The sequence below is a fragment of the Lepidochelys kempii genome, chromosome 8 (assembly GCF_965140285.1).
Source record: "Lepidochelys kempii isolate rLepKem1 chromosome 8, rLepKem1.hap1, whole genome shotgun sequence".
Lineage (NCBI taxonomy): Eukaryota > Metazoa > Chordata > Testudines > Cheloniidae > Lepidochelys > Lepidochelys kempii.
In genome coordinates this window covers 665,520-678,948 of record NC_136387.1, presented here as the reverse complement: position 1 = coordinate 678,948, position 13,429 = coordinate 665,520, and the positions used below count along the sequence as shown (strand labels likewise).

The 13,429-nt window shown below is 58.1% G+C and overlaps 2 protein-coding genes across 2 annotated transcripts; both read left to right on the top strand.

Annotated features, from left to right (window-relative positions):
- The first annotated feature begins 30 nt into the window (after positions 1–30).
- Positions 31–6,482, top strand: TMED9 (transmembrane p24 trafficking protein 9). Its single transcript, XM_073355061.2, has 5 exons — positions 31–521; positions 1,498–1,598; positions 4,273–4,398; positions 4,501–4,647; positions 4,862–6,482. The coding sequence occupies exons 1-5, from the start codon at positions 377–379 to the stop codon at positions 5,009–5,011; spliced, it is 669 nt and encodes a 222-aa protein (XP_073211162.2). The 5' UTR covers positions 31–376; the 3' UTR covers positions 5,012–6,482.
- A 236-nt stretch (positions 6,483–6,718) lies between these two features.
- B4GALT7 (beta-1,4-galactosyltransferase 7) lies at positions 6,719–11,342 on the top strand. Its single transcript, XM_073355059.2, has 6 exons — positions 6,719–6,873; positions 7,525–7,878; positions 8,992–9,217; positions 9,538–9,621; positions 9,865–9,969; positions 10,189–11,342. Exons 1-6 carry the CDS (start codon positions 6,824–6,826, stop codon positions 10,342–10,344), a joined length of 975 nt encoding a protein of 324 aa, XP_073211160.2. The 5' UTR covers positions 6,719–6,823; the 3' UTR covers positions 10,345–11,342.
- Positions 11,343–13,429: the final 2,087 nt, after the last annotated feature.

Sequence of the window (13,429 nt, the reverse complement as noted above, 5' to 3'; positions counted from 1 at the left end):
GCAGGGGTGAGCGAGCCCAGCCCTGCCCCGGCTCCGAGGGTGGGGCACAGCGCGTGTCTGCGGGGCGGGTTCTCCCCCGCCCCCCGCGGCTCCGGCCTGCCCTTGGCTCGTGCCGTGCTGGCCGGTGCCGCCCCCAGAGCGGCCCGGGAGGGGGGTGAAAGTCCGCTGCCAGCCGAGCCTGGCCGGGGGCCCCGCCAGGCCTGTTGCCGGGCTCGCGCCGCGCGGGGCCGCCGGGAGTTGTAGTCCCGTCCCGTGAGCTGCGCGCGGCCTGACGTGGCGTTCGGCGGGACGCGGCGCTGAGTGCGCAGGGGCCGCCGGGAGTTGTAGTCCCGTCCCGTGAGCTGCGCGCGGCCTGACGTGGCGTTCGGCGGGCAAGATGGCGGCTCCCGGCGGACTGGTGGGCCTGGGCCTGCTGCTGCTCGCTGGCGCCGTGTCCCGCGGTTTCGGCCTCTACTTCCACCTGGGCGAGACGGAGCGCCGCTGCTTCATTGAGGAGATCCCGGACGAGACCATGGTGATAGGTGCGGGGGGCGCACCGCCGGGGCGAGCGGGGGGGGGACAGCATGGGGTTAGGTGCCTTGGCGGGGGGGGAGGGGGGAGGTGCCATGGCGGGGGAGGGACAGCATGGGGTTAGGTGCCTTGGCGGGGGGGGGAGGGACAGCATGTGGTTAGGTGCGGGGGGGGGGGTTAGGTGCCATGGCGGGGGGGGAGGGGGTAGGTGCCATGGCGGGGGAGGGACAGCATGTGGTTAGGTGCGGGGGGGGGTTAGGTGCCTTGGCGGGGGGGGAGGGGACAGCATGTGGTTAGGTGCGGGGGGGGGAGGTGACATGGCGGGGGAGGGACAGCATGGGGTTAGGTGCCGGGGGGGGAGGGGTTAGGTGCCTTGGCGGGGGGGGGGAGGGACAGCATGTGGTTAGGTGCGGGGGGGGGGTTAGGTGCCATGGCGGGGGAGGGACAGCATGGGGTTAGGTGCGGGGGGGGAGGGGGAAGGTGCCTTGGCGGGGGGGGGAGGGACAGCATGTGGTTAGGTGCGGGGGGGGGGTTAGGTGCCATGGCGGGGGAGGGACAGCATGGGGTTAGGTGCCTTGGCGGGGGGGGGAGGGGGTAGGTGCCATGGCGGGGGAGGGACAGCATGGGGGGAGGTGCCGGGGGGGGGGAGGTGCCATGGCGGGGGAGGGACAGCATGGGGTTAGGTGCTGGGGGGGAGGGGGGAGGTGCCATGGCGGGGGAGGGACAGCATGGGGGGGAGGTGCCATGGCGGGAGAGGGACAGCATGGGGTTAGGTGCCGGGGAGGGGGGCGGAGGAGGGAGGGGACAGCATGGGGTTAGGTGCCGCGGGGGCAGGGGGTATGGAGATAAGTGCTGCGGGGAGACTACTGGGGACTCTGTAGTGGGGAATAGGAGGAAAGTTCAGGGGGAGGGGCGGGTACATGGGCATGGTGCTGGGGGCTATGTGTTTGACCAGGGTGGTTCTCCTAGTGTTGCCTTCCCCTGCAGGGAATTACCGTACCCAGCTATATGATAAGCAACGGGAGGATTACATGCCTGCCACACCTGGGCTTGGCATGTTCGTGGAGGTGAAGGACCCTGATGATAAGGTACCTGGGTTGGGGAGAGAACATACTGGTGGTACTTTCAGCCCAGGATCAGAATAGGTGCTCTGGTTCCCCAACCTGAATATGCTCTCCTACCCATCCCATGGGGCCCAAAAGCTACAGCATCACGGTAATGGGACTGAGCAGCCCAGAGCCAGTGCCCATGGTGAAGGGCACCCCTTCTGCATCTGCTTGCAGTTCCACTGAATTGTCTTACCTAGGCTCTAACTTTTGATTCTATGAAACAGAGCAACCATAGGAGTGGAAAGGACTTTGAGAGGTCATCTAGACCAGTCCCCTGCATTCCTGGCAGGACTTCGTATTATTCTAGACCACCCCGACAGGTGTTTGTGTAACCTGCTCTTAAAAATCTTCAGTGATGGAGATTCCAGAACCTCCCTGGACAGGTGCCACACCCAGACCATTAAGGCTTTGTCCATGTATCCTGTTGACTCGAGACACGACATTTCCCTGGTTTGAAATCACCATAGATACTAGTGATTCTGCCTTGGCTGTCTTTGCGGCACGTGGGCAAGCTGTGGTTTTAGGTCTATCTGCGTGATTTTCTATTGCTGTCTGGTTCTGAGAGGTTTTTAGCAACATGATGTTGAATCTAGAAAAGAAGCCCTTGAGGAATTCCACCATGATTTCAACAATTTCCATCCCATCATCAGCCTCAGCCTGGACCAGTCCACACAAGAGATCCACTTCCTGGACATACAGTGCTAATAAGCAATGGTCACATAAACACCACCCTATACCGGAAACCTCCTGACCGCTATTCCTACCTACATGCCTCCAGCTTTCACCCAGACCACACCACACGATCCATTGTCTACAGCCAAGCTCTACGATACAACCGCATTTGCTCCAACCTCTCAGGCAGAGACAAACACCTACAAGATCTCTATCAAGCATTCTTACAACTACAATACCCACCTGCTGAAGTGAAGAAACAGATTGACAGAGCCAGAAAAGTACCCAGAAGTCACCTACTACAGGACAGGCCCAACAAAGAAAATAACAGAACGCCACTAGCCATCACCTTCAGCCCCCAACTAAAACATCTCCAACGTATTATCGAGGATCTACAACCTATCCTGAAAGATGACCCATCACTCTCACAGATCTTGGGAGACAGGCCAGTCCTTGCCTACAGACAGCCCCCCAACCTGAAGCGATTACTCACCAGTAACCACATACCACACAACAGAACCACTAACCCAGGAACCTATCCTTGCAACAAAGCCCGTTCCTAACTGTGCCCACATATCTATTCAGGGGACACCATCATAGGGCCTAATCACATCAGCCACACTATCAGAGGATCGTTCACCTGCACATCTACCAATGTGATATATGCCATCATGTGCCAGCAATGCCCCTCTGCCACGTACATTCATCAAACTGGACAGTCTCTACGTAAAAGAATAAATGGACACACATCAGATGTCAAGAATTACAACATTCATAAAATTAACTTTAGGCTTGAATAGAGACTGGGAGTGGTTGAGTCATTATACAAAGTAAAACTATTTCCCCTTGTTCACCCCTCTCCCTCCCTCCCCCCACTGTTCCTCCGATGTTCTTGTTAACTCCTGGAAATGTGCTGCAAATGGCCCACCTTGATTATCACTTCAAAAGGTTTTCTCTCCCCCCACCCCACTCTCCTGCTGGTAATAGCTCATCTTAAGTGATCACTCTCCTTACAATGTGTATGATAAACACCCATTTTTTCATGGTCTGTGTGTATATAAATCTCCTCACTGTATTTTCCACTTTATGCATCTGATGAAGTGAGCTGTAGCTCACGAAAGCTTATGCTCAAATAAATTGATTAGTCTCTAAGGTGCCACAAGTACGCCTTTTCAGTTTGAACTATGAAATTAGAAAAATCTCGTTTTTAGCTGCTTCTCTGCAGAGTCAGCTGCTCTAATCAGTGCAGTGACTGCTGACCCCTGTGGTACATAGTGCCCACTCACTTCCAGTCATAAGAACAGCCATACTGGGTCAGACCAAAGGTCCATCTAGCCCAGTATCCTGTCTTCCGACAGTGGCCAATACCAGGTCCTTCAGAGGGAATGAACAGAACAGGTAATCATCAAGTGATCCATCCCCTGTCGCCCATTTCCCAGCTTCTGGTAAACAGAGGCTAGGGCCACCATCCCTGCCCAGTCTAGTTAAACTCCATGATCTAAGATCGTAGACTTGTTGATGGTCTGGTCCTGAACATAGAGCTCCATCTAGGACCAACCTTCCTTATCTGGCAGTTCCCATTTCCTCCTCCCCAGTGCATTTGGTTGGAGCCCCGCTTGTTTTGAAATTGCTAATGAACAGATTCTAAGGTTCAGTAGAATGGAATCTCAGGAGAGCAACTAACTGAAATGCTGATCTGGCCCTGTGCTCTTGGCCCGATATGATGCTTTAACTGTCACCTGGGCAGATAGCACAGGGGATTTAAAGACGGTCTCTAGCCCCTGTAAATCTGCCTTGCTACCTAGATCTCACCACTAAACAATTTGCTTTGGGCAGACAGACCCTTTAGCTGTAGTACCAAGTGTTCTGCCAGAAAGCTTGATGCACCCTGCTGTCAGACCCACAGACGTACTGCATTCAAATTCTCCTGGATTGGTTGTACTCTGGAGCCTGCCATTACTGCCCTGTCCTTCTCTTCCAGGTCATCTTGTCGAGGCAGTACGGCTCTGAGGGCAGATTCACCTTCACCTCGCACACTCCTGGAGAGCATCAGATCTGCCTGCATTCTAACTCCACCAAATTCTCCCTCTTTGCAGGGGGTATGCTGGTAAGGGGGGCCCATGCGGGACAGAGAGGGGAGGGGTGGCCCAGTCCATGTAGCATTGTGCTGGGGCAGAACGCCTGATTGTGTTCTCTTGTCTTGCTGCAGAGAGTACATCTGGATATCCAGGTGGGGGAACATGCAAATGACTATGCTGAGATTGCTGCCAAGGACAAGCTGAGTGAGCTGCAGCTCCGGGTGCGGCAGGTCATTGAACAGGTGGAGCAAATCCAGAAGGAGCAGAACTACCAGCGGGTGAGGAACCTGAAACAGCTGGGCCAGCCCAGCGCTCTACATGGGAGATGCAGCGGGGGCTGTGTTAATGGTTGGGGAAGGAGGTTCCTGGGAGGGGGGCCTACCCAGCTGGACAGTGACTATTAGAGAGTTCTGAGGGCCATGAGAAGCCACTGACCTCTGGGGCCTGGGAGGATCTCTGATTCTCTGACCTGTTGTTGTTTCCTTGCTGCAGTGGCGAGAGGAGCGGTTCCGCCAGACCAGTGAGAGCACCAACCAGCGGGTTCTCTGGTGGTCCATTGTCCAGACCCTCATTCTCGTTGCCATTGGTGTATGGCAGATGAGGCACCTCAAGAGTTTCTTTGAAGCCAAGAAACTGGTATAAAGAGGGCACACAGCATAAGCAAACAGCCCTCTCTTAACAGAGCCAAATATCTGAGTTTCAGCAGCTTGGACTGGTCACGCCCACCTTCCCCCAACTGTCCAGCTGACTGGGCTAAGTGTCACCTGCCTCCACCACTTCCCTCACTTCTAGTTTGGGTGGGATTTCCTTGTATTGGTTTGTTATGGCGATTCAGTCACTTGCATTCAATCTGTGGTGCTTACGTGGCCTCATTGGTGTACTATCTGAGAGCCTCAGAGTCTTTAATACATTTATCCTCAGCACCCCTGGGAGGCAGGCATGGCTGCTATTGTCATGTTACAGATGGGAACTGAGCCCCACAGACTAAGTTACTTGCCTCAGGTTCTGCATAAAGTTTCTGGCAGAGCAGGAACTTGAATCCAAGTCTCAGGCTAGCACCCTAACTACTGGACCGTCTTTCCTGGGAATAAGGGGTAGAGTGTTTATCCTGCATGGATTCCTCTGAGGTACACTAACCTTCTCCAGGAAGTCTGGGCCTTCCTTCCTCTGAGTGGCATTTGAACTCTCTGGGAATGTAGGTGGAGTCTGTCTGTCTGTCTGCCTGTGGATTTCCTCCTGTCCCAAGGCTCACCCCCTACAATGAGCTGTGCTCCCCTTTCCAAGAAGGCTGGAATCCTCATCCCTTCGACTAGAACCACAAGTATTTTCTTCCAGCCAAGAAGCTGGTATAAAGGGAGGCAGAAGTTTGAGCAAAAGCTCCCTTGTACACAGAACCTTCAGCCAGGTGCTGAAATCTGCATGACTGTGTCCTGAACTGGCTGCTCTATGGTGCCATTGGATCACCCCAGAGAGGACAGAACTGATTGTGATGGCACGGGGGGCTCTGCACTACCACGCCACCCTGAGGCTCCTGGTCTGTCCCAGCACTGAGTGTGTATTAATCTGTGTAAAATGCGTAATGTGAAGGGACTGTACAGGGGTTGGAACTAGCTGCCTTGGGGCTGAGGCAACAGCGTTGTGTATTTCCAAGGTGCTGATCACTGTGGAATAGGAGGACTGTGGGATTAGAACCCCACAAGTTTCTGTGCAGGGATGGCTGCGTATTTTAGTGTAGTATTTGTTTTCCTATTTTGCTAGCAGGGATCTGGGCACACAAGGCAAAGCTGTCCTATCTTCCCCCTTCAGCAGTCATTCCTTTTCTAGGTGGTGTAAGTGTGCTCCTTAGCACCATTCTCTGCTGCTCCTAGGGGAATGGTGAGGGGTCATACTCAGCTTCCTGTTCCGCAGCGCTGCAGCCAGCTCTCCCCTTCCAGGGGCTGCAGGGCATCCCTGGTCCCAGCCTGGTGCGTGTGCAGCAGTGAAGTAGACGGGTTGGTGCATCCTTTCTCTGTACAGCGGGGAGGCAAAGGGGGTGTTGGGTCACTTGCTTACTGACTTTTGAGTACTTTGTCTTGTATCATGGATTCTTAATAAAGAGCGCTCTGAGGACGGGCTTGTGTGTGTCCCCAGCTTCTTGCTTTCTGAGCCTGCTCGGTGGAAAAGGGAGAGGGAAGTCTTTCTGCTCGGGCCTGGCAAGCCGCCCCGTGTGGGGGGTGGCGGCGGGCAGCCCTTCTCTCGGGTTCCTGTAACGGCACGTGGCCCTCCCGGGGCACGCCCGGCCCGGGCCGCTGACGTGGCGGCAGGTCGCGCCGCCTGGAGCCCCCTGGAGGCGGAACGGCGGGGCCGGGCCGTGTTGCCGGGGGACCCCGCTCGGCGCCGGACCTGGTGCCTGAGCCAGCGTGTCCGGGCAGCCCCGGGCCCGGGGGAGGGAGCCGGGAGGCGCCGCCCGGGAGCATGTTCCCGTCCCGCAGGAAGCCGGCGGTGTATGGCCGGGAGGGAGCCGGGTGAGAGCGGGGCGGGGTCTCTGGGGGGCAGGGAGGGGGTGGGGGAGAGCGGGGCGGGGTCGGTGGGGGGGTAGGGAGGGGATCGGGGCAGGGAGACCGGGACGGGGCCTGTGGGGGGGATCGGCGCAGGGAGGGGGTTGGGGAGAGCGGGACGGGGTCTGGGGGGGGCAGGGAGGGGGTTGGGGAGAGCGGGACGGGGTCGGGGGGGGCAGGGAGGGGGTTGGGGAGAGCGGGACGGGGTCTGCATGGGGGGGCAGGGACGGGGCCTGTGGGGGGGATCGGGGCAGGGAGGGGGTTGGGGAGAGCGGGACGGGGTCTGCGTGGGGGGGCAGGGAGGGGGTCTGTGGGGGGGATCGGGGCAGGGAGGGGGTTCAGGAGAGCGGGACGGGGTCTGGGGGGGGCAGGGAGGGGGTTGGGGAGAGCAGGATGGGGTCTGTGGGGGGTTGGGGGGATTGGGGCAGGGAGAGCGGGATGGGGTCTGTGGGGGGGGATCGGGGCAGGGAGGGGGTTGAGGAGAGCGGGACAGGGCGGCGGGGGGGGTCTGTGGGTGGAGGAGTAGGACGGGTCGGACTCTGGGGGGCTGGGAGGAGGTCTGAGAGCGGCGGGGGGCAGCGCACTCTGGGCCGGGGCCCTGACTCCCCCTTGCCCCAGGTCCCACCGGCTGCTGGCCCTCCTGCCACAGAAGTGCTCCGTCTTCCAGCTCTTCTTTGTCACGCTACTTCTGGGCTTTGCCTCACTGCTGTGGCTGCAGCTCAGCTGCTCGGGCGACGTGGCCCGTCGGGGCCGCGGGGCAGCTGCCCCCGACCCCCTGAAGCCCTGCCCCCCGGAGTCCCGGGCCCCATGGGCTGAGGACCTGTCGTGGGGCCCCCACCGCCTGGCGCTGCTGATCCCATTCCGGGAACGCTTCGAGGAGCTGTTGGCTTTCGTGCCCCACATGCATCACTTCCTCAGCAGGAAGAGGATCCGCCACCACATCTTCGTGCTCAACCAGGTGGATCATTACAGGTATGGTCCTTTGCCACCCACGGAGCTAAGCTCTGCCCCAGGTTCTATCCCTGTGCTGCCAGAGCACTTTGGAGGCCCAAGGTACCAGGCTTGGAGCAGCCCCTTCCCCAGGGCATTGTTTGTACTACGGAGGGTTCTAGACTCGCTCTGTGACCCCGAGCAACTCACTTTGCACCCATATCCCAGATTTCTCAGCTATAAAATGGGGATCACACTCTCCTCGGATGGGGGAATTTTGATCTTCAGGGCTTAGTGAGGACCATTTCTTTTCTCTTTGCTGGTCTGAGCATGTGGGGACTGGGGAGAGCTGGGGTGTGAGCAGCTGGAATTTCAGCTACTCTGAGCCTGGAGGTGGGCCCAGTTTTGTAGACGGTGAAGGGTTATGATAGTCTGTGTGGAAGAGCCTGTAGAAAGGTAAAGGGTTAATTTCCTTCTCCATCCTCCTTTCCCAGGGCCAGACCTGAGCAGGAGAGGAAGATTTAACTGTAGGCTTCTAGACTTTCTTCCTGACTATGAGCGCTGTGAGGCTGGAGCTCTGAGGGCCAGGGGAAAGCTACAAGATGCAATATTCGCTAGTGTCCTCAGAACAGCCTTAATACTCCCCCGTATGCCCACCCATCTGGGTCATCCCTTCCAAGAGCCCACTTTACCTGGATGGTGGTACCAGTGTTTAGCCCCTCCCTGCTGGCCACACCATGTTGGCTTTGCCTGTCCTCCAGGTGGCCCTTACAACATGCCAGCCACACCAATGCTTTGTCTCTTACATGTCATCTCCTTGCTGAACATCTCTCCAGTCTCCAGCCCACTTTCCCAAAGGGCTTCCCTTAGAACAGGCACTGACTGTTAGTTGCTTTAGCCCCTTACTAGCCATAGTGGCCAGGTGCTACTGACCCCCCTGCATGGGTGTAGTTTCAGTGTTGAGTTGCAGCACCTGGGGCCTGAGATCCCAGCTGTGAAGCCAGGAGAGACTGCTGGTGCATAGGGTGGGCTGGGTAATGATGTAACGGTGACTAAGCCTGTCTGGAGGATGACTGAGCGTCCTGCTGCTGCTGCGTCTACGGAAGGCCTGATGCTCCTGGTGCTGGGACAAGATTTTCCTGGTGTCTTGAGCAGGTTTAACAGAGCATCTCTGATCAACGTCGGCTTCCTGGAGAGCGGCAATGACACTGATTACATTGCCATGCATGACGTCGACCTCCTGCCCCGCAACGAGGCGCTGGACTACGGCTTCCCGGAGGCAGGGCCCTTCCATGTGGCATCCCCAGAGCTGCACCCACTGTACCACTACAAAACCTACGTGGGCGGCATCCTCCTGCTCACCAAGCAGCACTATGAGATGGTAAGTCCTGGCGCACAGTGGGGTGACGTCCTCGTCTGTTTGGGGGAGGATTGCTTGTTCACGGATCACTTTTCTCCACCCTGGAAATATGAAAGGGGCGACATGAAAGGGAGGGAGCTACAGGGTGTGTTAGGAATGGGGGCTCATGGGCTGAGCTGGTTGGGCTCTGTCTGTGGTTCCCTGTGCTCTGGCCGTGGCTCTCCCCCATGGGGCTGCTCTCCTGCCTGGCTGCAGAGGTTAGGCTGGGTTTGTGCATCAGGCAGATGCTGAGGGAGGGGGACATCACAAGCTTCTACCCCTGTGACACACTCTCATTTCAGTGCAATGGGATGTCCAACCGCTTCTGGGGCTGGGGGCGAGAGGATGATGAGTTCTATCGCCGGATCAAAGGAGCTGGCCTCCAGGTAGGGATCCTCTCCAGGCTCCTGGCCAGAGAAAACACCCTGTTCCCCAGGCATGGCCACCAGGATCTTTGCCAGTGCCAGGGAGAGGACAGCCTAGCTCCCTGCTGGCCCCTCTGCCTAGCCTCCCGCAGGTCCTGCTGAGCCCAGGGGAGGAGGTGATGGGGTGCAGGAAGCTTTGGGCCTGGGCACCTGGCTTAGGGCAGGGGCTCCAGTGACTAATGCATGCTCTGCTCTCCCCCCCAGCTTTTCCGCCCCTCGGGAATAAAGACTGGATACAAGACCTTCCAGCACCTGCATGACCCAACCTGGAGGAAGCGAGATCAGAAGCGCATTGCTACCCAGAAGCAGGTGTGAGCTGCTCCCTTGGGGCGGGGCAGGGGCCCTTCTGACCTCTGCACTGGAGGGGAGGGGAGAAGGGGCACCCAGGGAAATGGTGTCTCTTTGTGACCTGCATGCGGCTGCATGGGTCTGAGCCAGCCCAGCTTGTTGCTCTAGCCCTGTCCCTGCTGGCTCTATGCACTGTCCTTTCTGCTGTGTGTGAACTGAATGCCGTGTTGTCTTCCTCAGGAGCAGTTCAAGGTGGATCGGGATGGGGGGCTGAACAATGTGAGGTATCAGATCGAGTCCCGGACGGCGCTGAGTGTGGCTGGAGCTCCCTGCACTGTCCTCAATATCCTGCTGGACTGTGATGCCAGCAAGACCCCCTGGTGCACATTCAGCTGAGCAGCCTGCCTGAGGCTCCAGTCATGCCTGCTGTGCTGAGATACTCAGGGACCGCAGCGGGGCCATTCGGTGCAGGGCAGGTTCACTGCAGCAGCTGAGCGCGAGGGCTGGGGCATGGAGGCGACAGGCTGGAAGAGGGCTGAGGAGCCAGCCCAGCTCCTCGGTCAGTACAGCTGGGAGGGGAGAACTGAGACCAAGACACTGCGGCCCCCAGCACAGGTGCTGGCATCACGGCAGGAAGGCCGCTCCCTCCTTGCGCTGGCCATGGCAGAGCCGCCTCCGTACTCCAAGGGGACAATAAAGACGCATCAGGACCATGTGAGGTCGATGCACCTAGCCACGCCTTGCTTTCCATACCAGTGCCCATATGCCAGCCTCAGGCGGGCACCATCCCTGCTCCTCGCTCCCCTACTGCTCTGTGATTCCAAGAGGAAGCAGAGATGGAAACTGGGCTGTGAGTGTCTGACAGTGCCCCAGCTCCCTGGCAGGCACACTGGAACTGCAGCCATCAGGCAGTCACGCAGGAGGCTCACAAGAAAGGTTTGGTTGATGCAGTGGGGCCCTGGGGCCCAGAACCCCATTAACACGGGCTGGGATTTCAGCAGAGAACGGGACGTATTGGCTACAATACTGCCCAGAACTTCCCATTCCCCTTCATGCGGCTTCTAGGGCCTGCTGCCCACCCCTGCTTTCTGTGGCGTAAGGTCATGTTTCTGCTGAACCCCAGCTAGTGAGCATGTCACTGCTCACCTGCTGCATCCCCCAGAGCACAGCCATGCCACTGCCACTTCCCACAGTACAGACCATACCCCAGCCTTCTCCATGGGACTTGAGTGAGTATCTGGTGCCTGGGCCTCTAGTGCCCCCGGGCCCTGAAGGGACCGAGCCTGGGCCCTGCCCTCTCCCAGCTCTGGTTAGGAAATCCTGTACTGTGTGTTCCCCTGGAATGTAACGGCTGCTAATGCACAGCAGTGGTGGCATTAAAGCCAGTGAAACTATGGATGGTGTCTGTGCAAGAATCCAGCCCAGGGCTCCTCCCCAGCATCTAGAGACGGGGCTTCCTGTACTGCAGGGGGCAAGGTTCTGAGATGCCTACCCCAGGGAACAGCACAGGCTAGTGGATGTTTCTGGTTAGAGAAGGACCAGAGGGGGGTGTTTGTGTGTAATTAACCACAGGAACAACTTCTCCGGGGCCCTGGGGGACTCTCCACCACTGACCATTTTTAAATCCCAGTTGGATGTTTTTCTAACAGCTCTGCTCCAGGAATGGTTTGGGGATAGGTCTCTGGCCCGTGCTATACAGTAGGGTGGACTAGACGATCACTAAGGTCCCTCCTGACCTTGGAATCTCTGAACTGAGCCTCCTTCTTGGACCAAGAGGTTGGCCAGCCCCTCCAGCTGCAGCCAACAGCAGCTGCTCCATAGGCTGGGTTCTGCTAGCCCAAGGACCTGCAGCCCTATAACTGCCAGGCCCATGGCTTGTAGAGCCAGGACTGCTGGGCTCCACTCCTGCAGCCTCTGGAGGCTCAGTGCCACAGAAGGTGGCTTCTTCTGCTGGGTCTAAACCTCTCACCCCCAACCTGTTTTCATTGTTATGAGATGGGGGGAGGAAGCAAAGCTAGCTCTTCCAGCCCGCAGGAGGGTTTCACTCCGTCCTTCCATGCAGCAATCAGGCCAGGCATGACAGTGTCCTGCTGGGTGCATCACACAATGCTGAATGCAACAGCAACCTTGCAGCTGGAGGTCTTGGACCAGCTATGGGGCCTGCCCACCCTCCTGCCAGGCTCTGCTTTGGTGGAAAAGCCCACTTAGCTCAGGGCCTGATATCAGCTCTTAGAGAAGGGCCATGTTCTGCTCAGAGTGGGGGGCTGCACATGGTGGGGGTGGGGGTGGGACTACAAGGCTCAGCCCATGGGCTAGGCCCCCACAAGCTGGACTGGCCCCTGGTAATACCCCCTAAAGCAGGGATCTGCTGCCCTCCTGCAATCCCCTGCAGGAGCATGAGGGAGCAGCCCCAGGGAACAGGACGGACCTGTCGCTTCATGGCAAACTCAAAAGGTTTTTTCTGCGCATCTGAACTGGCACTGGGGGTAGTTGCTGTGAGAGGGCGGGGTTCCCTCCCTGGGTTGGGGCACGTGGGGGAGGAGAGCTCAAGGGGCGAAGTGCTTAGCTCCACCCTGAGGAATGCATAACCATCATGGGACAGGTGATGGTGGGGTGGGGTGGTGGGATACGCCGGTCTGGGTTGGATAGAGGGGAAAGCTCTGGGTTCAGGAGGGAGTTAAGGGCTCAGAGGGTCACCTCTAGCTCTGGCTGGGCAGAAAGTCTCCTGCCTGGGTCCATGCCATCAGTGCTGAGGGCTGGGGTGACTGATTGGTAGAGCTTTGGGTGGGGGTATCTCATGCACTGTGGAATCACCAGTCTTGCCAGCACTTCCTGCTCCAAATAGTATGAATTTGTAAAGCTCCCAGGAGTGGGAACGGAGGGAAGCCACAGCACTCGGGTCAGGGCTTGAGTCTCAAGCCAAAGCATCTCAAGCAGACGTGGCAGCCTCTGAGCAACTGTAGCTGGCACCTCTGGGCGCAGCTGTGTAGGGTGGGAAAGGCTCATTGTGAAGGCGTGTAGGGTTTGTGACCTCTGTGGGGAGCTGCCATCCTCCTGTGTCCCACGTAGGGGTGGGCAAGTGGCCTGAGGTGTCTTGGGGGAGTTGCCCAATGGCTCTGTGTTCCCCTCCTCCAGCAGCTGGGATTTCTTAGGGTGCTGCTGCAGGGCGACCCACTGGTCAGGCTGGCTGTGGGAGGAAGCTGGGTGCTTAGCTGCGGCAGAGGGGGCCTGGTAGGCCCTCTCTTTGGAGAGGTAGGTCCTTAACTGCAGCTTAGTGCACGGGGAGGGAGCCATCAGAGCAGGAGCTGCTGGAGAGGAGAGAACACAGGAGTTACATTGGGCGTGTGTCTGGGAGGAGAGAGGGGAAAGAGACTCGAGCTGGTCACTGTGTTTTGGAGCTGCACGTGCAGAAGCACTGGATGGGGGGGAGGGAAAGCCTGTAATAGGGCTGGGACTGTACCTGGAATGCTGTGCTCCTTTC